We start from the raw sequence: 26,429 nt of genomic DNA, 5'->3' as shown, positions 1-26,429 counted from the left end.
AAAACGAAAGAAGTCTTTAATTACCAAAATGCATGGAAGAGAAATGCAAGGGGGAGCGACGGTGCTGGGAATCTTGCATGTTCCTAATTTCCACACACATTTCAGTGAGCGAAAGAGAGGCAGAAAGAGAAAAGCAACGCCTTCCGCTCTTCCAGCCAGACCTGGAATAACACAAAGCCAAATAATCTGACTGGCTGAAAGGCCAGCAGAACCCAGACTGGAAAGCGACGTTCCTTCCAAACCCGTGTACTGAAGGGAAGGGATCCAGACTTGAAACCTGACCAGGGAGCAGCAGAAATGAAATGCAAGTAAATGCTATTACAAGCTAGATGGGCTAGACAACGTCTGGATCTGGACCAGAGTCCACTGACCCAGGCTATCACAGGGCCTGCTGTGGCTTCAGAGCATAGAAGACCCCCCAGCGCTGGTCTCCATCTGCACAGCGCTGCACTTTCTCGCGCCATCCGGAGGCCATGGACTCAAATTCGTCCTCTGAGAACTCCTGGGCAGAGAAGGGGAGGGAGAGAGAGTCACTGGCTGCTCCATTGCCTGACCTAGAAATGCGAACGGTCACATCATCGACACCATCCATTTAAAGCACATGACTTCCCCCAGAGAATCTTGGGAACGGTTGTTTGTTAATGGTGATGGGAACCGTAGTTCCCTGAAGGGTAGACTACAGTTCCCAGGTCTACACAGCTGAAAAGATGCATGCAACAAGACTATTCACTACAAATGCTCATCCTGCAATGTGATAAAACTTGAACTTCTGATCTGGCTGTTTTAACTGGCTCAGAACTGTTTTCATGGTCATACTTTGTGTTCTTGTCTATTCCAATTAATGCTCTGATGGAATTGTCATTGTACCTTTTAATTACGTATGGGTTTTACAATTGATTTTACAGTTGCAAACCACTTAGAAGCCATTTGGCAAATAAGCGGTATATGACTTTATTGTTGTTGTTATAATTATTATTATTATTATTATTACTACTAGTAGTGGTGGTAGTAGCAGCAGCAGCAGTTAGGGGTGGAAAGATCTGTCAATGTCGGTTCTCTCCGTTGCTCACGTTTCTAATGTTAAATTCAGTTCTCAGCATTTCTGCAGCAATCTGCGATTTTTTTTTTTAGAAAAGCCTCATGAAAATTCTCCACCATTTTAGTGCGAATTTCTCCAAATAAACACATTTTTGTAGGCAGTCTTGACACAGGCACACATTTTTGCAAGCCGTTGCTCATCACATTGTGCCTTTCTGCCTGTTATTTTCACTCACGTGTTCATTTTTATGCACACTTTCCCCTAATATGCGCATTCTTGTCAATGTTGTTTAGCTGGTGAACTGCATCCCAAAATTCTCATAAATGTAAATTTTGAAGGGTGGCTGTGTTTCGGTTCTCAAACTGTTTCGGAAAGTGCAAACTTGAAAAATTCTGCTGAAATGCAAACTGTATCGAAATTCTCACCCATCCCCAGTAGTAGCAGTAATTAGGTTTGTTAGTCACTTGTTACCTGAAAGTCTCCAAGCAACTTACAGCACTGTTAAAACAACAACAGCAAGAACAGGGATGAATCTGAGCCTTCCTAGGATGCTGGTTTGAGTTCCGCCCTTTCCAATTGCTTGCACCACCCTCAGAAATGCTTTTGCCCTACCCTACCCCCCAATATATTTTTCTTGGCACCATCACTGGCCATGTGACCCACAGTTGGCAGTTTTCTATATCTTGGAGGGGGGACAATGGGTGAGCACACCAGACAGAGAAAGAGAGGCTCTGATTCAGGCTGATTTGCCTTTGGCCTGTTAACTCCAGTGATGGCTGGCGGCTCCAGGTCAGTGGGGCAGTGGAATCCACTCCAGGTTTTAATCCAAACTTTCAAGGAGCTTTGGATTGCCCCACTGACCTGGAGCCACCAGGCGCCACTGGCTGACTCACCTGAACAAACTGCTCCCGACTTCTCTCGAGGGTTTGCAGCTCTTCAGTCAAGGCTGACAACATCCGTTCTGTGTGGTCCAAAGCCTGGAGATGCTTGAATCCTGCCTCCTCCAGTGCCTGTGTGGTGGTGACGACGACAGGTGAAGCACCCATCTGAATCTAACTCTTCTAGAATCAATGACTCCCACCCCTATGCTGCCACGCCGTTTAAGTGCCAGTTTACATGGTCACATTTCCTACAGGGAAATGACGCCACAAGGTGAGATAAGAACACAGGAAGCTGCCTCATACTGTGTCAGAGCCATTGGGCCAGCTGGCTCAGTATTGTCTACCTACACTGACTGGCGGCAGCTCTCCAAGATTTTAGGCGGGAGCCACTCTCGTCCCTACCTGGAGATGCCACACCTGGGACCTGATTGTTAAACTTTCCAGGAATTGTAGTTCTGGGAGGGAAAATAGGGTTCTCCTAACAACTCTCAACACCTTTAACAAACTACAGTTCCCAGGATTCTTTGGGGGAAGCTATGACTGTTTAAAGTGGTATAATGCAGCTTAGGTGTACAGTGCAGATGGAGATCAGAGTATGGATTCTTGGGAAATATCCCGTGGAGGATTTTAGTAAAAAATATTCTCTCTCTTTCACACCCACCCACCCAAGTCTGAAGTCAGTCAGCCCCCTCCAAATGCCTCTGTTTATAACACAGATGGGGAACCTGTGGCCCACCCAGATGTTGCTGGACTCCAACGTCTGTCATCTCTCACTGGCTGGGGCTGACGGGAGTTGAACTCCCACAACATCCGGAGGGCCACCAGTTCCCCATCCCTGGCAGAAGATGCATTTATAAATATCCCAAGAAGAAAACTCAACCTGCCCCTGCCCGACTGATCTGCACATTCAGCAAAGTCAGGCGGCAAGGCTCTTCCTGGGTGCTACTTCTTCATATGAAAACTGAGGGAAGCTCATTTTTTGCCATGTTGCACCTGAATTTTTGTTTTTTTAATTAAGGAAAGCGCTGGGCTAGAACATCTCCCTAATAGGTTATTTTGCTACATGCACAGAGTTTTGTTCCTCCGCATGGGGGAAACATTCAAAAACGTGATCCTCCCACTTTCAGAACGATCCAGAAAGGACTCCTTCACACAATACATATAGCTCAGTGATCCGATCCAAACACCATACATAGGCGTATGCACATTTGATTCTAGGATCAATTAAGACTCCTTGTTTTTTCTATGTAGTCCACATGCAGTCTAGACCTGTTGCATATTTTTGGCCTCTGCAAAGCGCTTCTTGAGAAACTGCTTTCATTCCAAAAATGAATCTTTGCAGATTGATTCTGCATTACCCTGCAGTGTGCTCATATGAAAACAAATGCAGGCGGTCCCAGCAATGCTCAATGATGTTGTGAGTGAGGCTGTAAGCACTAGGTATGGACAGCTCAGTTCTCCACATTTCTCCATCAATCTGTGCTTTTTTTAAAAAAAAAACCTTCATGAAAATTCTCCAGCATTTTAGTACAAATTTCTCCGAATAAAAACATTTTTCATAGAATCCTAGAATAGTCGAATTGGAAGGGGCCTATAAGGCCATCCAGTCCAACCCCCTGCTCAATGCAGGAATCCAAATCAAAGCATTCCCTACAGGTGGCTGTCCAGCTGCCTCTTGAATGCCTCCAGCGTTGGAGAGCCCACCACCTTCTTAGGTCATTGGTTCCATTGTCGTATGGCTCTAACAGTTAGGAAGTTTTTCCTGATGTCCAGTCGAAATCTGGCTTCCTGCAACTTGAGCCCATTATTCCGTGTCCTGCACTCTGGGATGATCGTTTGCAAGGCATTTCTCGTCATATAATGTATTTTTCTATATTATCTTCACTCACGTGTTCATTTTTATGCACATTTGCCCCTAATATATGCATTTTTGTAAACATGGTTTGGTTGACGAACTGCATTGCAGAATTCAAATAAGTGTGAATTTCAAAGGATGGCTGCGTTTCCGGTTCTCATAGCATTCTGGGAAAGCGCAGCTTTGACAGATTGAGCTTCAAATGCGAACTGAATCGAATTTCCCACCCATCCGTGCCCCACAGACCATACCTGGCTGTATTCCTGGGGCGTGAGCAGGTTGTAACCCCTCTGCTTGACGTACTTGGTGAAAGCGTTCGACCACGGGCGTGGCCCACAGCAATAATCAGAGATGAGGAGCTGTCCACCCGGCTTCAGCCATGACTAGGGAGAAGACACAGAGATAATGGCTGGGTAGGATTTATGGGGAGGGGGTGCTGAGGGGGTGGGGCAGGATCTGGAAGATTCACGGTGCTTTACGGCATGGTAATTGTGGATGAGGTAGCATGAATGAGGGGAAGGAGCACCTCTTGAGTGCAGAAAATCGATTCAGCCCAATGAAGGTTGAATCCAGTGAATCCGTTAGGGTGAGTGGGGCACTGTCCCACTAACTTCAGCCTGCCCTTGGCCAGCCCCTGACCACCTTACAACCAGTCCAAGGGGGTGGGCACTCCCTGCTTGCTTCCTCTTCCTTAATCTCAGTTAGGAATGGAGGAATCTGTCCATTTCTGTTCCCTCCATTTCTCCTTTTTCCAATCTTAAATTCAGTTCTCCACATTTTGGAGCAATTTGTAATTTTTTTTTTTTTTATCCTCATGAAAATTCTTCAGCAATTTAGGGCAAATTTCTCCCAATGAACACGTTTGTAGGCAGTTTCGACATTCTTGCAACGCAATTTCTGCTAACGTAACACATTTTTTGTATCTTATTTTCACCAATGTGTTCGTTTTTATCCACACTGTCCCCTAAAGTCTGCATTTTTGTAAACGCTGGTGGAAGAGCACATTTCGAAGGATGCCTGTGTTTCGATTCTCATATTGCTTTGGTCAAGTGTGGATTTGATAGATTCAGCTTTAAATGCAAACTGAACTGGATTTCTCCCCCAATCCCTAGTCTCAGGCTGTGGGCACAGGACTCACTTCAAAAGCAGCTAGAATGGTAATTTTTGGCTGTGTTTTAAAGTAACTCTGCCCTTATCTGGACACACCTCCCTTCCCCACTGCTGACTTCAGACCTTTCAGGATCACCCCCAGCAAAATGTTGGGTCAATCACTATTTCTGCCTGAACCTACAGCAAAGCATTTTCATTGGCCACACCTGGAGGGGCAACGGGTTGATCTACCAATCAGTGGCAAAATCTGTCTAAAGCTGAATATATATATATATATATAAAACCCACACCGGAGCTAATCCAACTAAGTTTTAGAGTAAAAAGGGGTGGAGTTTGACTAAGTGTCATGTGCCTCCATTTTCAGAAAACAGAGGTGGAGACGCCCTGGAACCGGCACAACAGTATGTGGCTCTCTGCCCTCAGCGTCACTCTCGCTGAAGCTTTTTGTCTTGAAAGATCTTGGAAATGAATGGGTTTTTTTAGCAGTTTGGAAAGAAAAGAATAAGCCCTTGAAGAAGGCACTTGAGCTTGGCTAATTTAACAATAAACACTCATCCTTTCCAGCACCTTTGAGAAACATTTTTTTGTTTACATCATTGGATGCTGCCTGTTTTTTATGTATTTCCTTTCAGATCTCAGCAGGGAGGAGGTTGAGGACAAATCTAATTGGCTCTGCCTGTGAATGGCTCAGCCTTCTATTGGTTTCCCTGCCTTCTGCTCTACCAGTCCCAATGCATGTGAACCACCACTGCTGAATACTCACGGTTAGGGGCACTGGTAAAACCAAGTAGTGCTGTTTCCCATGTGCTCTCTTTGAGTGCTGCTTCGTTATCGGGCGCGTGGGAAAAGCACTGCTTTTGGTTTACCAGTGCCTCTAAGGAAGAGTATTCAAAATGCGTTGGCCTGAGTCAATTGTAGCTCTCTTCTCTCTTTCCTGGGTTGGTGCCTCCTCCCCCTTGTCTTCCTTTGGAGGGGAGGATGGGACACTCACCAAAAACCTCGCAAAGAGAGCACTCTTGTCCGCCACATGCAGGATGGTGTCCCGGCTGTAAACAACATCAAAGGAGCTCTCTGGGAAAATCCTTCGGGTGGCGTTGCCAATTTCAAACTGCACCTATGAGCAGAGCCAGCACAAGAACATTTTGGGGTAAAATCCAAACAGAAACCGCTTCCACTAATAACCCTGGAGCTGATCCACTGAGGAAGTTCTTTTCCACAAGTTCCCAAAAAATGAACAAGAGCGCTGCTCTTTTTGGAAGCTGCCTTATACTGAGTCAGACTATTTGGGCACTTCCAGGAAACCTGTTTATTGAGCATTCGCCCTGATTTGTTTGCAGGGAGATTAGACAACGTCAGTTACTTACTGCGTGTTCATTCTAGTTTGTTCGTGGAGAGGTTAGATGATGTTGTGTTAAAGTACATGTCACCGTACACTTTCCTTATTGCAAAAAGTCTGATCTTGGGGAGAAGTGGGTAAGGATGGACAAATCTGTTGATTTTGCTTTGTCTCAGTTTCTCATCTTTCCAACTTTAAATTCAGTTCTCCATATTTCCACAGTCATTTGCTTTTTTTTTAAATCCTCATTAAATTCATGAGCCTTTTAGCATGATTTCTTCCTAATAAACACATTATTGTATGCAATTTTGACTAAGAGACACATTTTTTGCAAGCAGTTTCTCCTAGAATAGAATAATAGAAGAGTTGGAAGGGACCTGTTAGGCCATCAAGTCCAACCCCCCGCTCAAGTCAGGAATCCAACTGAGAACATACCAAACAGGTGCCTGTCCAGCTGCCTCCTGAATGCCTCCAGCATTATCGTAAAGCATAGGATATAAAGTAAAGCATTTCTGTATGTTTGCGCCTGTGGGTCTGGCCCCATATCTCCTAATGGATGCCTTCCAATCTAAGTGTAAGAAGATGATTGATACTAAAATATTAAGTCTTGGGTTCTCCTTGTCCGAGATTCTTAAATTGGGCTATGTAAAAGCTGAAGAGAGTATCCTTCAACGGATTCAAGATGTAGATCTACAAGGCCACTTATTATTAATACAAAAATGTAGGTATAATCCAAAACCGTTTATATCGGCCACATATTTAAACACACTGACTGTATTTAAATACTGAAGAGCATTTACATGGGCTAGATTTAATGTCCTGCCCTCGGCACTTTTAGAGGGAAGATACAAAAAAATACCCTATAAGGAGAGATTTGGCCCATGTGGTGGAGGAACAGTAGAATCGGTAGAACATGTGTTACTACTACACTGCCCTTTCTATCGAGACCCCAGACTTCATTTAATTACTCCAATACTACAAACTCTTCCTGGTAGAAATGAAGCCTTTTATGTAAATTATCTTTTGTCTGATCAGACCCCACAGATAACAACTAAGGTTGCTAGTTTATGCTTTGCTGCTACTCAGCGTAGAAGTTCTAAGACAGCTGTACGCTAGAGATAATCCTAGTTTAGGTTTTATTGAAGTTTTAAATGCAAAATTGTCTAACAATTTTTTACTGTATTTGAATAATTTTATTGACTTATATGTGTACTTTTTCGTCTATGACAGCAGTAAACATGATTGATTGATTGATTTCTGTACGACATTTTCACAAATAGATGCATTTTTACACACACCGATACATGCATTTTTGTACCCATCATTTGGTCGGAGAACTGCACCTCAAAACTTGTAGAAGTGCAAATTTTGAAGGGATAGCTGTGTCTCAATTCGAGAAGATTGAATGAGGCAGTTTCTCACTGAAAATGCTAAACAAAGGTTACGTTTCCTCCCATGCCTTCTCTGTGCAACAGCACCAAATCAGCTTTAACGGCACAACCTGAATTTTGTGCAAGCCTAATTTGCTGATATGTGATTGAGTCAGCCTGCGGCAGTCTGGAAGCGCCCTTCACTCCCTTCTCCCTTTCCTCTTATTGTTACCAGGGATCCGGTTTCCTTTTGCGCTCGCTCCAAAGCCAGCTCCACCATGTTGTGGGAAAGATCCATGCCCAGGACTTCTACACCAAACTCCTGGGGAGGAAAGGAAAGAGTGAGGCCACCCCAGGGCTAGCCAACAGCTCAAAGATGGAGCGATAATGGAAGAAAAATAGAATCATAGAATAGTAGAGTTGGAAGGGGCCTATAAGGCCATCAAGTCCAACCCCCTGCGCAATGCAGGAATCCAAATCAAAGACAAACAGGAGCTTCTGGCACTAGACTGAGTTATGATCCTGAGACTTCCAAATGCTCACCTGGAATGTATTTTGAATGCATGTCTCAGCCCTTGAACTAAAAAAACCTTTAAAAACCTAACTAAAAAAAGGAGAGAGAGTGTATCAGGGCATGTGTAGAGTGCCTTCCCAACACCACTGAATAGCCACATCGGAAGATTCAGGACAGACGAAATAAAGTACTCCTTTACACAACGGCGCATAAGTTAAACTGTGGAATTTGCTCCCACAAGAGGCAGCGATAGCCACCAACCTGGGATGGCTTTCAAAGAAGACTAGACAAATTCATAGAGGATAAGGCTATCAATGGCTACTAGCCAAGATGGCTATGGTCTCCCTCCACTGTCAGAGGCATTATGCTTCTGAATACCAGTTGCTAGTAACCGTAGGTGGGGAGAATGCTCTTGCACTCAGGTCCTGCTTGCAGGCTTCCGGTGGGGGCATCTGGTTGGCCACTGCGAGGTGCTGGACCAGATGGCCACTGGCCTGATCCAGCATCCAGGCAGTCAACTCTTATCCTTTAGGATAAGGGAGTGGAGCATCCAGGCAGGGGAAGTTTGACAGAATATCCCTGAAGTTCTGTGACAAGGCAAGCTGCACTTGTGTCATTTCTTCTTCTCTTCCGCTTTCTAAGCCAGGAATGAGGAAACCTGTGGGGCCCTCCAGATGCCGTGAGACTCCAGCCCCCATCAGCCCCAGCCAGCCTGGCCAATGGTCAGAGAGAATGGGGGGGCAGAGTCCAGCAACATCTGGGGGACTCAGGTTCCCCCATCCATTGCCCTCTGCAGATTGTGACCATCTAAGGTCTACTCTGAGTAAACCCATTGAAATTAATGGGCCTAAGTGATTCATGCCCATTGATTTCAATGGATCTACTCTGTCTGGTCCACACCATACGTTTAAAGTGCGTCCAACGCACATTTAAAGGACGTGCCTTCCCCCAAAGAATCCTGGGAACTGTAGTTTGTTAAGGGTGCTGGGAACTGGTACGTCTGTGAGAGGAAAACCACAGTTCCCAGGATTCTTGGATGGGGCCAAGTCATGCACTTTAAATGTGCGTTGGGTGTGCTTTAAAATTATGGCATGGATCTGCTTGGACTAACAGCCCCATTAGATCTGATCACCTTCTGTTTGCGGGTGTTTTTCTGCTACATCCACACTGCCATTGTAAACCAGTATCACACCAGTCTCCCTGTTTTGCTTCCCACTAGAAGAGTTTTGGCGGCTGAAGACCTAGCACTCTCTAACGAAGAACAACCAGTAAGGCCCCTAATTGTAAAAAGAATTCAGCAGAGGAGGCCAGGGCAATGGAACTGGTTTCAGAGTAATTTAAATCAGAGCTTGGAAAAGTTACTTTTTTGAACTACAACTCCCATCAGCCCAATCCAGTGGCCATGCTGGCTGGGGCTGATGAGAGTTATAGTTCAAGAAGTAACTTTTCCAAGCTCTGATTTAAATAAGATGTTTTGTTGTGGTGCTCAGTGGATGCCAGTTGCAAGTAAAATATTTCAAAGGAAAGCAAGAGACAGCTTGATGGGGATATGGTAGTCACTTTCCACTCCCTTTTTTTTGCACAGCCCTTCTGCCTTTATCCAGTCTATGACAGACAGACATTTGGCACATGCAGCTTTCCCCCATCATAGCATTAGACTAAAGCTAAACCAAGACAGCCGGGCTACAGTTCTCCATGCTCTGGTAACTTCCTGGTTAGACTACTACAATGCGCTCTGTGAAGGGCTACCCTTGAAGACTGTTCAGGAGCTGCAGCTGGCGCAGAATGCTGCCACCAGAGTTCTGAGCATGATTGCATCAGAGAACAGTGATTCTGCTGGATGTGCAGTGGCCGCACATTCTCTGTTGGCCCAATTCAAGGTGTTGACTCTAACGTACAAAGCCCTGAATGACTTAAGACCCCAATACTTGGAAGGACCGCCTCTCTACGTATCATCCGGCCCAGGCTTTCAGATATGCAGGGGAGGCTGTCATCGTGGTCTTACCAATGGATATTGCCCGCTGTATGGCAACGCAGGAATCTCTGGGGGCACCCTGCCTTTGGAGATACAGCTGTCTCCCTCATTAAAAAAAATTTGGTGACAGCTTAAAAGATGCATCTTTGTCTCCCCTGTGTTGGATGTGAGTTGTGTAAGCTCCTTGGGGGCAGAGATATGTCCTCTGGTACTGTAAAAGGGCCATGCAACGCTGACTGAATAGATAATCATCATCGTCCTTTTCCAAAGGCTTCTTTACACTTGTACCTTAGCCATGTAGAAATCGCTGCCTCCAAGTCCACAGCCAACATCCAGGACGCGCTGACCCGGCTTCAAAGCCAGCATACGCACAAGCTCCTGGGGAGAGATGGGGAAGGGTTTGGCTGGCCGCAGGCAGAAGGGGGAGGGCTGCAGCTCAGTGGAAGAGCATGCAGGAGGTCCCAGCATCTCCCGGTAGGGCGAGAAGAGACTTTGGTCCTGGAGAGCTGCTGTCAGTCAGTGTAGAAAATACTGAACTATAGATGGACAAATCAGCTGCTATAGCCCAGTGGGGAGGAGAGCCGGACTGGGAGTCCAGAGTCTGGGAGTTCAACGGCCCGCTTGTGTCTCCTTGGTGTCAAGGGCCAGCTAAAGATCACCCCCACAGGGAGTGGCTCAGGGATTACGTGCCTTGCCACCTGTGCAGCTGTGGGCAAGCGGCAGAGTCCCAAGGAGCCCAGTTGCCCCCCAGCTGGCAGTTGCGGACAAGGAAGGGGCTGGCTTGTGCAGCTGTGGCAAGCTGAGCAGGCCCTAGCCAGCTGGGGAGGACGAGCCTCAGAGGGAGGCCATGGGAAACCCCCTCTGAATACCGCTTACCATGAACACCCGATTCATAGGGTCGCCATAAGTCGGGATCGACTTGAAGGCAGTCCATTTCCATTTTCATAGATGGACAAAGAGTCTGACTTGATAGAAGGCAGCTTCCTATTTAAATCATCCCTTTATTCAGGACCATGTGGACTAGAAACTTATTTTATTTTGAGAGGAAGGGCCGTAGCTCAGTAGCAGAGCATGCCTTGCATGCAGAAGGTCCCAGCTTCGCTCCTTGGCAGCATCTCCAGGTAGAGTTGGAAGAGACCTCTGTGTGAAACCCTGGAGAGCCGCTGCCAGCCAGTGTAGACAATACTGAGCTAAATGGACCAATGGTGCTCCACAGCTTTGAATGGAGGTCTCCAGTCCAACCTCACCTGCTTCCAGTCCCTTCCCCAAAACAGGGGCAGCCTGACTGCAGAGACAAGCTAGACAGGCCCCTTGGGGTGCAAAACTTCCAGGGGCGCCTCTGTCTCAGAGGGAGAGCAGCTGCCCACACCTGAGCAAGTGTGGGGAACCTTTGGCCCTCCAGTGGTTGATGAACTATAACTCCCACCATCCCTGGCCATTGGCCATGCTTGCTGGGGTCTGATGGAAGTTGTAGTGTATTTTTAAAATTCCATTTATATACTGCTTATATTTAAATAAGACTCTAAGGCTAAGCGGTGTACAGCATAAGTCAAACATCTTAAAACAGCAGATACAAAAAACTACAACAAATTCAGCTACTACAAGCTCATCAACATCTGGAGAGCCAGAGGTTCCCCACAGTTCCCTGACTTAAGAGTGTTGTATTAGATGGAAGTTGTACCCAAATAGGCACACACAAGATTGCAGCCAGTGTGGGGTAGTGGTTAGAATGTTATACTAGGACCTGGGAGACTAGGGTTCAAATCCCTACTCAACCATGAAACCTACCTCGCAGGGTTGTTGTGAAGATAAAATGGGGAAGGGAGAGTCATGCACACCACTTTGAGCTTCTTGGAGGAAAAGTGGGATATAAATGTCATCATAAATAAATCTGGATCAATCCATTTTCTCAAGGGTGGCATAGGATGCATATATACCATACACTTTAAAGCGCATTTAAAAATAATTTCCCCTCCTCCCACCCCAAGAATCCTGGGAATCCTGTTGCACACGTGTAAACCCTTGTGCTGACATGATGGCTACTGACGTTGGACACATCACCGTCAGCAACTTAAGATGTTGCTTTAGATGTCGCTAAGACTCTAATTCCGTTGAGGCATATGATGTGAGCTTGACCAATGATATATTTGTTTTTGGTCTGAAGTTGTTGTCCGTATCAATTGGTGAAATCTTTGATATTTGCAGTTGTTCATGTGTTTCAAACTATTTGTGTAGTATGGGAAATTAACAGCAGGTGGATTTTTTGTGTCCTTATGGTCACCAAGAGACGTATACTTTGAGCCTGGAAGGTTCAACACCCACGGTCTATCACACATTGGTCTGAGGACCTCATTTCCCTGGTGACATTTGAGTTTATTTCTTACAGACGTCAGTTTCATGTGGGTCCCTATCAGGACACCTGGGGGGCTTATATTAACTTATATGTTTAACTTAAGAAGCATGGACGGATGGTTATTGCATCAGTAATGTGAACTAACAATGTTGGTAATATTGGTGGTGGTTGTTAGTTACTATTATTTAAATGATATATATATATATTTAAATGTATTCTTTCTTTGTTAAATTTGCAAATGACTGAAGATGGATGTACTGATGGTTGGAAAATGGAAATGGACTGCCTTCAAGTCGATCCTGACTTATGCCGACCCTGTGAATAGGGTTTTCATGGTAAGCGGTATTCAGAGGGGGTTTCCCATTGCCTCCCTCTGAGGCTGAGAGGCAGTGACTGGCCCAAGGTCACCCAGTGATCTTCAGGGCTGTGTGGGGATTCGAACCCTGGTCTCCCAGGTCGTAGTCCAACACTCTAACCACTACGCCACACTGGCTCTCAGTGCTTATTGTGTTCTTAATTGGATGCTGATGGTTGGATGACGTTGATGATATTCATATATTATTTCTTGTACTTTCATTTTTTTTATAATCCCTTTCATACACACCCCTTGTTAAATTTGCAGTTGAAAAATGAATGAAAAACAAAAGACTAACTCCCACCAGCTCCAGCCCGTATGGCCAATGGTGTGGAATGACAGGAGTCGTAGTCCAACGACAACTGGACAGCACCAGGTTGCGGGAAGATGCTCAGCAACATAGTAATTGTATGGATCTTTTGCCGGTTTCTCAAAAGTCTGGACTCCCTGGCGCTGCCATCTCTCCCTGACTTTGTTTTCATGCTCCAGTTACCTTGGTGGTACTGAGGCCTCCGGTGCTGACAAATCCAGGCCCAAAAATCCACTCGTAGCGATGGATGCTGCGGGTGGCATACTGCTCGCTGTCTAGGAACCTCTGGAAGGTAACATATCCCCGTGTGGCCTCAGGGTTTCGGAGGACTTTCTGGAGAAGCCAGCAAACCTGATTGCAATTTTGCTTCCTCTGCAAAAAAAAAAAAAAGGTGTAGACACAAATGGGCATCCTGATAATCGCATTTAGCTTTTTAAATGTTCCAAGTTTCTAGCTCCCAAGATCTTTGCAAGCAGGGAGGATCCCTGGCTAAGTCTCCTGGGGTAGAGCAGTTGCCTGCAAAGTGAGGTGTTGGAAGTCACACTCTCCTATTTGGGAGCCCTGTCTCATAATCCCCTATGCCCAGGAGGGGGGGCTAGTTGTGTGGAAGGCACTCTGCATGTGCTCTGCATGTAGGGATGTAAGAAGGCAGCAATTTCCATTCCAGCCTGCCTCAATCACAACCAGCACTGTTTCTATTATGCTGCAGTTTGGTTTCTGCCAAGTACTACATTATTCGTCTTACTGTCTGCTATTTAATGTAATTTACAAAATTATTTATGTAATTTATATGTTACAAATTTAACTTAATTAAATACATAATCATTTCAAAACCATTCATTTCAATGCAAAGGACACATCACAACAATGTTTTAAAAAGCCATTAATTACGTATTATGTAGTGAGCAAAAAACAATTACATTCGCTGGATTGATTTCCACTCTGGACCTGGGATGAAAATGTGAACAGTGGCAATTTCTGCTTCCGTTTCCGACGGAATTCTCCGACATCTGTACCTGCAGGTGCCACAGCACCAAAACAGAAAGCAGGAAGGGAAGGGACTGTTACCTTTATGTATGTTTGCACAGATCGAGACATGACTATCTCAAATCCGTAGAGCTCCTCTCCGAAAGTCTGATGGGCTGAAGTGAGGAGGCGATTGTATTCTGCTGGCGTTCGATACAGGGTGGGGTTGAAGGTCCTTGGGCTGTCTCCTATGGGGAAAAGGGCACTAACATGACTGGGGGCTGGAGTGTGGGGCTTGACGTTGGGCAACTGGCCTCTGCAACGGATTCAGACCACAGTGTTTGGACAAAGACATTGGGAAGAGGCCACGCTCAGTGTTGCAGCAAATGGTTTGCATATAGAAGGTGCCAATCTCCGACATTGACAGACAGAGCTGGGAAAAAACCCTTGTCTGAAGCCGTAGAGAACTGCTGCCAATCAAAGCAGACTACAGTGAGTTAGACAGACGGATGGTCTGGCTCGGAAAAAGCTTCCCAACTTTCAAAATTTAACCCTTCTGTGTTCTTATTTAAAGAGTCCTTTATTCAGAACCTAGAGAGCCAGTGTGATGTAGTGGTTAGAATGTTGGATTAGGACCTGGGAGACCAGGGTTCGAATTCCCACACAGCCATGAAGCTCACCGGGTGACCTTGGGCCAGTCCCTGCCTCTCAGCCTCAGAGGGAGGCAATGGGAAACCCCCTCTGAATACCGCTTACCGTGAAAACCCTCTTCGTAGGGTCGCCATAAGTCGAGATCAACTTGAAGGCTGTCCATGTCCAGTTTATTCAGAACCATGAGGACTGGAACCTTTATTCTGAAGTGAAGGGCCATAGCTCAGTGGTAAGAGTTTTGCATGCAGAAGGCCCCAGGTTCCATCCCCAACATCCAGTGATGGCTGGTCCGTTAGGGCAAGTGGGGCATTGTTCCGCCAACTCCAGAGCGCCTTCAGCCAGCCTCTGTCTGAATGAGCCTGCTTTCATTCTTACAACCCATTCAGGGGCTGACTCTGGCTGTCAGCGTCCTCCTTTTCAAGTCCCAAAGTTGCCCTTGTACAATTCAGCAGGGAGGAGATGGAGCACAGAACTAGAATTTGTTGCCTCTGCCTGTGATTGGCTCTGGCTGCACCTGCTGTGGGCATCCCTGTCTTCTGCCCTACTCATCTCAATCGGTACCAGCCCACGACTCCCAACATCTCCAGGCAGGGTTAGGGAAGGCCCCTGATGGAACCTCTACAGAACTGCTGCCAGCCAGTGTAGACAGTACTAAGCTAGAGGGAACAATGGTCTGACTCGGTATAAAGCAGCTTCCTATGTTCCTAAAAGTATCTCCTTCACGGTAGTGAAGCTTCTGGCACTCATTGGCCGAGAATCTGGGTCAAACCCATGTCCGGTCACTCGGCGTTGGACAGTCCAACTTCTGTGAGGGAATGGGGCATTGTCCGTTTTGGGGACGAAACCTCGCGCAAAGACTGGGAAGAAGTTCCAGGACATAGGGAAGCTAGAAGGGCAGGGGGCTCGGGGGGGGCAAGAAGGGATGCTGGAGAACGGGGGGCTGAGGAAATGAGAAGAGGATGAAGAAGCCTGGCAGCATTGATGCTCAGGAGGAGCTGGGGAAGAGGCCGCAGCTCAATGGTGGAGCATCTGCTTTGCATGCAGAAGGCCCAAGGGTTCCGTCCCCCATGGCATCTCCAGGTGGGGCTGGGGAAGAAAGGCCCTGCCTGAAACCCCGGAGAGCCGTTGCTGCCAGTCAGTGTAGACAGTACTGAGCTAGGTGAACCAATGCCCTGTGTTCCTATGTTCTTATGTGAGTGTTCTGGCAGGAAGGGAGAAAGGAGAGCCATGGAAGCTAAAGAAGAGGTAGGGTGAGGGGTGTAGTCGTTCAGGGACCCTTTACTTTTTTGGGGAGCAGGGTCCCCATGACTCCAGCGTCCTACGAGCCAATCAGCCTGAAAGGGGAATCTGTTAGCCACTGAGAAGAACCTTCTAACTTGCTTCCTTGTCTTTTCCTGCAGGTTGGAGTCCATCAGAGTGAAAGGAGGTGAGTTGGCCACGGAGAAGACTCTCCTCAGTAGCTAACTCTCTCCCCTTTCAGGCTGATTGGTTCCTATGGACATCTGTGGTTGCGGGGGAAGGCATTAACAAGGATCTCGTCCTCAACCCAGCCGCAAAAGGAAGAAAAAGGGGAGGATGTGGCTGTGACCATCATGAAGGGACCCTGCATTTCTGAATTTGCCAATATGTTACTGGAGGGTGACTTAAGGCAGAGGGAGCAAGTAAGCTTGGTCTGTCACTGAGCTATGGTGGGGAGGCTGTGGCCCTCCAGAAGTTCCTGGTCTACAGCTGCCATCCTCCCCTGACCGTTGGCCATGCCGGTTGGAGCTGACGGGAGTGGTAGTCCAACAGTATCTGGAGAGCCCGACACATTTCTGAGCTTGAAAAAAGCGGCCCTCTCCCCAAGGAAATACTGAGGGTGAAGGCAGAGGGTGGAAGACAAGATCAGCTAAGGGGAAAACAGCCCTGGGGCCAGCCCACACAAGAGGCCCCAGAGAGATGCCATGGGACTCCATATGCTGTGGGTAGGCAAACGAAGAGCCAGTGGTAGCGTAGTGGTTTGACTGCCAGACTGGGAGACCAGATCTCCACTTGGGCATGAAGCTCACTGCTTCATCTTGGGCCAGTCCCAGTCTCTCGGCCTGACCTACCTCACAGGGTTGTTGTGAGGATAAAATAGGGAGGGGGAGAACCACACCTGCCACCGTGACTTTCTTGGACGAATGTTGGGATATTAACGTAATAAGCAAACCAACAAGCAACCCACCATACTTGGGGTTTTTTGGGTGCGTGTGTTGAGGATTATTGCAGCCATTATGTTTCCTTTCTTAAGGAACTAAGGCAAGGAGACAGTGTTTCTGAGAATGTGCTGACAGCCTCTCCCCTCTACAAGCATAACCTTGCATTAAAACAAAACAAAACACTGTTACAGGAAGCAGAGGGATTTGCAATGAAAACCCCAAGCATATAATTCCCCCCCCCTCCTGGCTTTGTATTTATGGAAACTGGACACAAGGATCAAATTCTGACTGGGACAGTAAATATCGTTCTTAATATCGATATTTTAGAGGCTGTTTTTTGGGGGAAACAAATCCATTTTTCGAAAACAGCCGTGGAAAATTGCTATATATCTTATCTGCAATGACAGAGCCAAAGTAAATTAATGGAAAATTCAGTACCAAATCCGAACGGGGCAGAATTCTAGCACATCTCTATCCTTCACCTATTAGAACTACTGACCTGACTGACAGAAACAGGATTCCCGGAAGAAAAGTTGCCCTCCTGGATGGAGCCACTGCAGCATCCGCTGGACTGTGTTGCTCAGCTCCGTATCCGAGAGGTACATGAAAAGCCAGTTGGAGAAGATGAGGTCGAAACTATGGAGGGCGGAGAAGGAAGCAGGGAAAAGACGTGGCTGTGAATCCCGCAGAGGGATGGGTGAGAAATTCTATTCAGTTCACATTTTAAGCAGAATTTATCAAATTTGCACTTTCCAAAATAATACAAGAACCGAAACGTAGCCATCCTTTGAAATTCGCACTTATTCGAACTTTGCGATGCAGTTTACCAACCAAACAATGTTTACATAAATGCATATGTTAGGCGAAAGCGTGCGTAACAATGAACAGATGAGTGAAGATAACATGCCAAAATGCATCATGCAACGAGAAACAGCTTGGAAAAATGTGTGCATTAGTCAAAACTCCCTACGAAAATGTGTTTATTAGGGGGGGAAATTGCACTAGAACGCTGGAGAATTTCGATGAAGATTTTTAAAAATTACATATTGCCGCAGAAATGTGGAGGACTGAATTTAAGACTGAAAAAATGAGAAGATGAGAGAACTGAAACTGACAGGTCTTCCCATCCCTAATCCTGCAAGACCTGTGCCTTGTTTTGCTGGCCTGGCTGACTCCAGCTTTAAAGGTTGCTTCTCCTGCTCAGGATGTCTAGAAACCTTCAGGGAGGGGGATTATTTAGGGCAGGGGTGGGGAACCTCCAGCCCGCAGGCCAAATGAGGCTTGCCAGACCTCCCCATTTGGCCCATGAAGCCATTTTTCAGCCAAACCACGTCCACCTGCCCTACACCTAATGTTGCATATGATGTCAAGTGTGGGGCAGGTAAAGGCCGAGCTTGGCCGAGCAGGTGTTTGCAAGCACCACCAATCAGCTGATCAGGACCTTAAACCAGGCTCAGTAGTAGATTAATGTAGCCACTATTAATGTATTCCCTGGGTGGCCTGCAAAACAAAACAATGCTTTTTTTAAAAATACAATATACAAGTATTAAAATCAACAAATGAACAATCTGGGCTGTGAACACGCCATACCGTTAAATCACGGAATCATAGAATAGCAGAGGTGAAAGGGGCCCATAAGGCCATCAAGTCCAACCCCCTGCTCAGTGCAGGTGTCCCACTTAAAGCATCCCCATCAGGTAGCTGTCCAGCTGCCTCTTGAAGGCCTCCAGTGTCAGAGAGCCCACCACCTCCCAAGGTCATTGGTTCCGTTGTTGTACCGCTCTAACAGTTAGGAAGTTTTTTCCTGATGTTCAGCTGAAATCTGGCTTCCTGTAACCTGAGCCCATTATTCCGCGTGCTGCACTCTGGGATGATCAAGAAGAGATCCTGGCACTCCTCTGGGTGACAACCTTGCAAGTACTTGAAGAGTGCCATCATATCTCCCCTCGGTCTTCTCTTCTCAAGGCTAAACATGCCCAGTTCTTTCAGTCTCTCCTCACAGGGCTTTGTTTCCAGTCCCCTGATCATCCTTGCTGCCCTCCTCTGAAGCTGTTCCAGTTTGTCTGCATCTTTCTTAAAGGGTGGTGTCAAGAACTTTAACGCCCATTTAAAGCCCATTAGTTCCCCCAAAGAATCCTGGGAACTGCCGTTTGCCCCTCGCAGAGCTGCGGTTCCTGGCATCCTCCACAAATTAGAGTTCCCAGGATTCTTCGGAGGAAGCCATGTGCTTTCAGCGTGTGCTGTGTATGTGGCCCTGCTCATACCTCTGGCTTGGCAACTGGAGGGTGGTTACGTCGGCCTGTAGAAACGCCACATTTGGGTGGTGCCCGTTCTCCTGCTGGTTGCGTGCCAGGAAGCTCTCCATGAAATCCACGGCTGTGACACGGTGCGCAAGCTTCGCCAGAGGCCCCGTGAACCGCCTGAAAGATAAGTTGGGAGAGGGAGGTCTTATGCCTCCAACCTGACAAGCACATCTCCCTGAATATGGCAAGGACAAGAGCTCTGGGATATGCAGAGAAGCTGGATTGGAGCGTGCAGTCTTCATCTGTCTCCAGGGCCAGTACTACTGAGCAGGGGGTTGGACTTGATGGCCTTATAGGCCCCTTCCAACTCTACTATTAGACCAGGGGTGTCAGAGCCTCAGGCCTGGGAGCTAAATACTGCCTTCCTGGCCTCTCTCTCTGACTGTTGGGATTCCCCCCACACCATACACCCTCTCCCCAGGAAACACCCCTCATCAGTGGAAGCTGGTGGATCTATGTCAGTGGGGCAGTGGAATCCTCTCCATGTGTTAGTCTGAACATTTGAGGAGCTGCTGAACCTGTGGTGGGAATGCGTTTCAGCACCTTGGACAGCTTCTTGAATGCTCAGACTGAAATCCAGAGCAGATTCCACTGCCCTACTGACAGGGTGCCGCCATTGCCCCTCTCTCATCCTCGTTCATACCCTCTTTGAGCGTTTTTGCCTGGTTGGGATACTGCCCTGTAGCCGGCCTTTGTGATTAGGTAGAGCAGCCACATTTCTATGTGGGGCATTTGGGGAGGGGAGAGGCAAATAGCGTCAGCCAGTTTCCCCACACACATACACACACACTGGTGGAGAGGATGTGAGGGCCAGGCCAGGGGAGATCTTCCCTCCTCCATCTAGAGAGTGTGTTGACTTCATGACTGAAGTGTAAGCTGTTGAACTGGCTCACCCTTTTCGAGATATCCCCAGGAATACCAGACTCACAAGCTTGACTTTGCCTATAGCTACAATCCTCTTTCACGTGTGATCTGCCCCTGTGTTCTGATTCTTCATGAACAGAACTACTTTAGTAAAAACAGTGAGCTTCTGAGCTTGGCTTTGATGCTTATTAGGTATCTCAGATTTAGATTCCACCCGAAAAACAAACTTGTCCATGCTACAAGTATAGGGAAGGGCAGAAAGAAAATAAATACTTTAGGATGTGTTTGTTAACTCCTCCTTGAGAGTCCCTCTTTGTAGTCTTGTTTCTGATCTTTAGATTTTCCTTCCTTTTGGACAATCAAGGGAAAACTGGCTGCTATATAAAGAACTAACTAAGCAATTGGAAACTACTTGTGGAAAGCATTGGGGGGGGGGTTACTGGTTGCTGGGTTGATTGTTCAGCCCAGAAACCTTGAAAAGGCCTCATGCTGAGTTGCACATCTTGGGAAATCAGAAATTAGGCATGAGTTGCAGCCTAGGTGGCCAGCCAGCTAGCTAGCTAACTGTAGTTTACACAGCAGTATTTCTATTCCTTTAGGGCTGTTTTCATCCTTTGTCATCAAGTACTCAAGAAAAAGAAGAAAAATACCACTATGATTGCGAGTATAGTGAGTTCTTTAAAAGAATAGCCATTCTTCTAGATCACTTTAAGTTATCTCTTTAAAAAAAAGGTAAAGGTGTCCCCACACTTGTAGTGCGAGTCGTTTCCGACTCTTAGGGTGACGTCTTGTGATGTTTACTAGGCAGACCGTATATATGGGGTGGGATTGCCAGTTCCTTCCCCGGCCTTTCTTTACTCCCCAGCGTATGCCGGGTACTCATTTTACTGACCACGGATGGATGGAAGGCTGAGTGGACCTTGACCCCTTTTACCGGAGATTCGACTTCTTCCTTCCATTGGAATCGAACTCTGGCCATGAGCAGAGCTTCGGCTGCGTTACTGCCGCTTACCACTCTGCGCCACGGAGGATCTTAAGTTATCTCTTTATTTCACCCTTTAGCTATAAGCACCCAAACCTGCTCTACTCGTTATAATAATTGCAGAATAAACATATTCTTAGTTCTTACTGCAGGCAAACAAACATGCTTCTTTATTGCTGGTTGGGTAGAGAACACAACTAAAATTGAAACTGAAAATCAGAGCAAAGGAAGTCCAAGGGGTGGAGTCTAACTCTAACCCATAATACAAAGCTCCAATATTTAATTCTTCAAGGGTTATGTTGCCAATATACAGGCTGTTTTCCCCCCCCTCCCTGGATCACTTAAGTAATTATAGGGCAATTGCGATAATGAAAAATCCACCCTCAGTCAGAAAAAGTCTCAGATGAACAAATTTTGGGGAGCTCTTCCAGATGAGGCTTTTGCCCTGCCTTATTCACTAAATTTTTGAGAGGCTCCTCTTCTTAAACGGCTCCTGTTCTTAAAACAAGCTAGCCTTCTTTAAATGGAGGCTGCCACTATCTGTCATGTCACAAATTAAAAAGACAATTTCTCCCAAAAAATCCTGGGGAAGGGGGGGAGAAGCACAGCTCAAGAATGTCTAACGTGGGAGAAGGCATTAACAAGGATCTCATTCTCAACCCCGCTGTGACTAACATGAAGGGCCCCTGCACTTCTGAATTTGCCACTGCACCTCTGCCTACCAGTGGCCACCCCAACGTCCCAAAGCAGGAAGTTCCAGAGGTCAATTCCGCATTCTGAGTAATGCCTTTTAAGTTGAGACCTTATCCCAGCCTGCTTCTGTGTTGGAATTGCTTTTTAATATGCTTTTAAACTTTTTTTAAAAAAAAACAGTATGCTTTTTAACCTTTTTTTTTAAAAAAATGTCTTCAAAGCTTTTTAAAAAAATGTTTTTAAAGCTGTTTTGTTTTAATGTATTTTAATGTCTGTTTTTATGGTTTTAAAAGTGTTTTTAGTGCTTTTGTTTGACACCCTGGACTCCTGCTAGGAGGAAGGGCAGGATGTAAATCAATTAATAAAATAATAATAATTAAAAAAACAAATAAATAAAGGAGCTGCAGGGACATCTGTTCTGATGGGAAAGAAAATGTCAATCTGATTTGCTCGTTGATCGATTGGTTTTTGGGAAGAGGGGAGAGGACTTGGCTCCTCTACTGCTGCTGATAACCTTCAATCCCAATCTGCCCCCCCTCCATCACTACCCACGTTTTTGGCTCTGCAGAGCCCATGATACAAGGATGATGCATCAGGAACCCCACCCTTTTGGGGGGGGCAGGAGGCCTTGCTGATGTTTTACAGGGTTGGAGCTTGTCTGAGCTGGTGGACGTGTTGGGAGGGACCCAACCTGAGTCTGTGGACATCGCTGGCAGAGAGTCAACGCGAGACTCAAAGGGGGAGAGAGAAAGGGGACAACTGAGGCATCAGTGCGTTTCAGGGCTTAGTCCTCATATGGGATGGGGGCCCCTTCTGGCTGCATCTGGACTAGGACATGCCTGGGACGAGAGTCTGCCAGGTCCCTCCAATTGCCACCTTTCCTTTCCTTCGTTTCTCAACCCTGCAGCAAAAAAGTGGGGAGGGGTCATGGTTGGGAGTAACACGAAGGGACGCTGCACTACTGGATTTGCCCCCACACTGCACTACTGCTTGAAAATGCTGACGATTAAGCATTATATGAATGCTGGAAATAAATAAATAAATAACTGGGGAGCAAGGAGGAAATGAGGGGGAAATACCACTGCCTCTTTTTCCCCCCCTTGCATGTTTTGCCTAATGTTTAGCTGAAATCTGTTTCCTTGCTATTTCCGCCCATCAATACTGGCCTTGCCCTCTGGAGCTATAGCGACCGAGTTTGCTCCATCTTCTACGCAAGATGGAATTGGTTATTTATTATTATTATTATTACACATTGTGGCTGTGTACACACCATACTGAGGTTATCATACTTTGGACACATCATGAGAAGACATGATTCACTAGAAAAGACAACAATGCTGGGAAAAACAGAAGGGAGTAGAAAAAGAGGAAGGCCAAACAAGAGATGGATTGATTCCGTAAAGGAAGCCACAGACCTGAACTTACAAGATCTGAACAGGGTGGCTTATAACAGATGCTCTTGGAGGTCATTGATTCATAGGGTCGCCATAAGTCGAAATCGACTTGAAGGCACATAACAACAACGAACACACCATACACTTTAAAGAATAATTAAAGCACATGGCTTTCTCTGAAAGAATCCTGGGAAGTTGGTTTACCATTCACAGAGCTAGAATTCCCAGCATCCTTAACAAACTGGTTCCCCAGGATTCTTTGGGGAAAGCCACATGCTTTAAATGTAAGGTGTGTACACTCTGTGTGGAATCAGATCCTTCACCCTTACCCACTTTCTCCCCCCCCCAAACACTCACCCTATACCAGCTCCCAGTTCCAAGATGTCTTGTCCTTCCAGGCAAGGCAAGAGGGCAAGGATCTCTGGGGTGTCCTCCTGGGTGAGCTGCTGCGCCCCTGAGTCCAGCATCATTTCCTGCAGCGAGGAGTTCTGGGAGTGTTCTTCCCAGAATCGGCGCATCATGATGCGAGGCGAAGTTTCTGCCGCTGTGGGGTAGGGTAAGAAAGCAACAGCTGAACCATACTTACTGATTTATCCCCTTTCTTATCTTGCCCATTCTGGTCCCCCCCCTTTATTCTCATGACAACCCTGCAAGGTAGATAAGGCAAGAGAGAGAAAGTGGAAGGGAGCGCAACAGGTCCAAGGTCATCTACCGAGCCTCATGGCTGAGTGAGGATTTGCACCTCAATCCCCTGGGTCCTAGTTTGATATTCTTAACAAAAACAGCTCTTTTCCACACTGAAAGTGGAACTAGCGTTAAGAGACAATGCAACAGGAAGCCATCTACCTAGACCGGATATTTATTCATTTACCAATTATTCCACAGTTAGGGAACAAAACAGAAAATAACTGCAAGCATCTATTATTATTATTATTATTATTATTAATAATAATAATAATAATCTTTTGTCCCACTGTTCCTCCGACTAGGACCTGGGAGACCAGGGTTCAAATCCCCACTTGGCCATGAAGCTTCCTGGATGGCTTTGGACCAGTCGCAATCTCTCAGCCTAACCTACCTTACAGGGTTGTTGTGAGGATAAAATGGAGAGGGAGGAGAACCATTTACGCCACCCTGAGCTCCTTGGAGGAAAGGAGGGATATAAATGTAACAAGAAAGAAAGAAAGAAATGTTGTTCTCCCCGCTTTATCCTCACAACAACCCTGTGGGGTAGGTCAGGCTGAGAGACTGTGACTGGCTCAAGGTCACCCAGTGAGCTTCATGGCTGAATGGGGATTCGAACCCTGCTCTTGAAACCGTCCTTGAGGGGTTTTGCCTGGCTGGGACGTGTCCTCAAACTCTGACAATGCCTGGATGGGGGGCAGAGAGGGGTGGGTAGAGAAATTAAAGTAGCCTACTGTACTGAGGTAAAATTTACATTGGTTGCTCCGCTCACTGTTGCCTCTGGCCCGGCCCAGCACGGCACTGACATGTGGCCCCTGGAAGGTTGCCCAGAAGGGAATGTGGCCCTTGAGCTGACAAAAATTCTCCACCCTTGCGTTATAGGCCTAGTAACAGGAGAGGATGTGGGAACCGGGGTTGTGCTAAAGGCCGTATGGAAAAGGCAGGCTTTTTTGGAGGGGAGCATCACACAAATATATTGGGGGGGGGTTGTTCCAAGCATATGGAGCAGCGAGGGAGAAAGGGCCAAGCCCTTGAGGAAGCAGGAGACCTTTGGATGGCCGATGGTGACCAAGCTGGCGGGGCAAAGGTCAGAGGAAGGGATGCATCAGCAGCATATCTGCCCTCCATGCAGATCATCTCCGGTTCAACCCCTGGCAGCATCCGCAGGCAGGGCTGGAAAAGGGTCCCTGCCTGGAACCCTGGAGAGCTGCTGCCCGTCAGTGCAGGCAGCACTGAACTAGTCTGACTCAGTATAAGGCAGCTTGCTATGACACTGATGGGCAGCGGCTCTTCAGGGTTTTTTGAGGGGGTCTATCCAGTGCTGGTGGCCAGGCTATTTTGCACCCTAGGCAAGGCTAACTACTTGCACCCCCCAAAAAAAATTGCTAACTTCAATTTTCAAAAACAGGTGTCTTGTAGAAAAAATGAAAAGCACAAAACTTGAAACTGCTAAATTTGTTTCAGTTGCATTTTTTCCAAGGGTTAAAAAAACTAATCTGTATAAAACTGTGCCCCTCAAAGATCAGTACTGCACCCCTCTGAGGTCTGCGCCCTAGGCAGCTGCCTAGCTGGCCTAATGATGGCACCGGCCCTGGGTCTACCCCAGTCTTAACTGGAGATGCCGGAGGACTGAGCCTGGGACCTTTGGCATGCCGAACATCTCTGAGCTACAGCTGATGCACTAAACAGAAAGTAGGATTCTAGTCCTCATAATACTGAATAAAAGAAGGTGTTAAACAGGAACGCAGGAAGCGGTCTTATACAGAGTCAAGCCATTTGGCCCATCTAGCTCAGTATTGTCTACACTGACCGGCAGCCGTTCTCCAGGGTTTCAGACGGGTCTTTTGCAGCCTTACCTAGAGATGCCAGGGATTGACCCTGGGATCGCTGGCACGCAGAGCATGCATTGTCTACCACTGAGCTCCACCCGCTCCACTAAAAAGAAAGATTCCAGTCCTCATCATTCTGAACAAATGACATAGGCACATGTGAAGCTGCTGTATACAGAAAGACAGACCATTGGGTCCACCAAGCTCAGTGTTGCCTACAACTCTGACAGGCAGCCGTTCTGCGGGGTTTCAGACAGGGGTCTCTCCCAGCCTTACCTGGAGGTGCTGCCAGGGATTGAACCCCTCAGCGCAGCCAAGCAATTTTGGCAGCCGAGCGCCGGGCAGAGGTGAGGGGCTCAAGGCGAGAGGACGGAAGAGGAGAAAACTGCAGGGGTCTTGGCGGGGGACAACCAGGGCATTTGCCGAGGGGGCGCAGGGGACCCTCGCGAGACCTTCATTCCTTGGGGCAGGAGGGTTGAGTGGTGACAGTCTGCCTGGCTCGACTGCCATATTCCAGGCCTCTCTCTCCCTCTCTTCAGTGCCACGGGAGGGGGGGGAGAGAAATACCCACTGCCTGATTCCAATCCCACCCCCAAATAGTATTTGCCCCGGGACCCTTCTGTGGCCTGAGTTAGGAACTGCTCCTACCCCACCACTCTTACTGTCATCCCCCCTCCCATCCCCAAACCTGCCCCCCACTCACGTTGCGCCATGGGGTCAGCTTGCTCCTGCCTGAATGTTCCCTGGGCCCGGCGCTCCGATTAATCATTAATTGACAATTGCCC

General features: G+C 47.1%; 1 protein-coding gene across 2 annotated transcripts; it reads right to left on the bottom strand.

The window, feature by feature from the left end:
• LOC133374958 (uncharacterized) lies at positions 1-26,429 on the bottom strand. Of its 2 annotated transcripts, XM_061606332.1 has the most exons (12): positions 26,348-26,429; positions 23,489-23,675; positions 19,160-19,315; positions 17,395-17,531; positions 14,167-14,312; positions 13,282-13,470; positions 10,369-10,458; positions 7,824-7,913; positions 5,877-5,999; positions 4,027-4,158; positions 1,933-2,049; positions 1-502 (listed from the first exon to the last, which is right to left on the bottom strand). In XM_061606332.1, the coding sequence occupies exons 1-12, from the start codon at positions 26,355-26,357 to the stop codon at positions 380-382; spliced, it is 1,500 nt and encodes a 499-aa protein (XP_061462316.1). In that variant the 5' UTR covers positions 26,358-26,429; the 3' UTR covers positions 1-379. The 2 variants fall into 2 exon arrangements, with proteins under 2 accessions (XP_061462316.1, XP_061462317.1); XM_061606333.1 differs by lacking the exons at positions 7,824-7,913; positions 10,369-10,458.

This window comes from Rhineura floridana, chromosome 22 (assembly GCF_030035675.1).
Source record: "Rhineura floridana isolate rRhiFlo1 chromosome 22, rRhiFlo1.hap2, whole genome shotgun sequence".
Classification (NCBI taxonomy): domain Eukaryota; kingdom Metazoa; phylum Chordata; class Lepidosauria; order Squamata; family Rhineuridae; genus Rhineura; species Rhineura floridana.
Note: the sequence above shows the minus strand (reverse complement) of the source record. Positions and strands in the feature narration are given on the sequence as shown.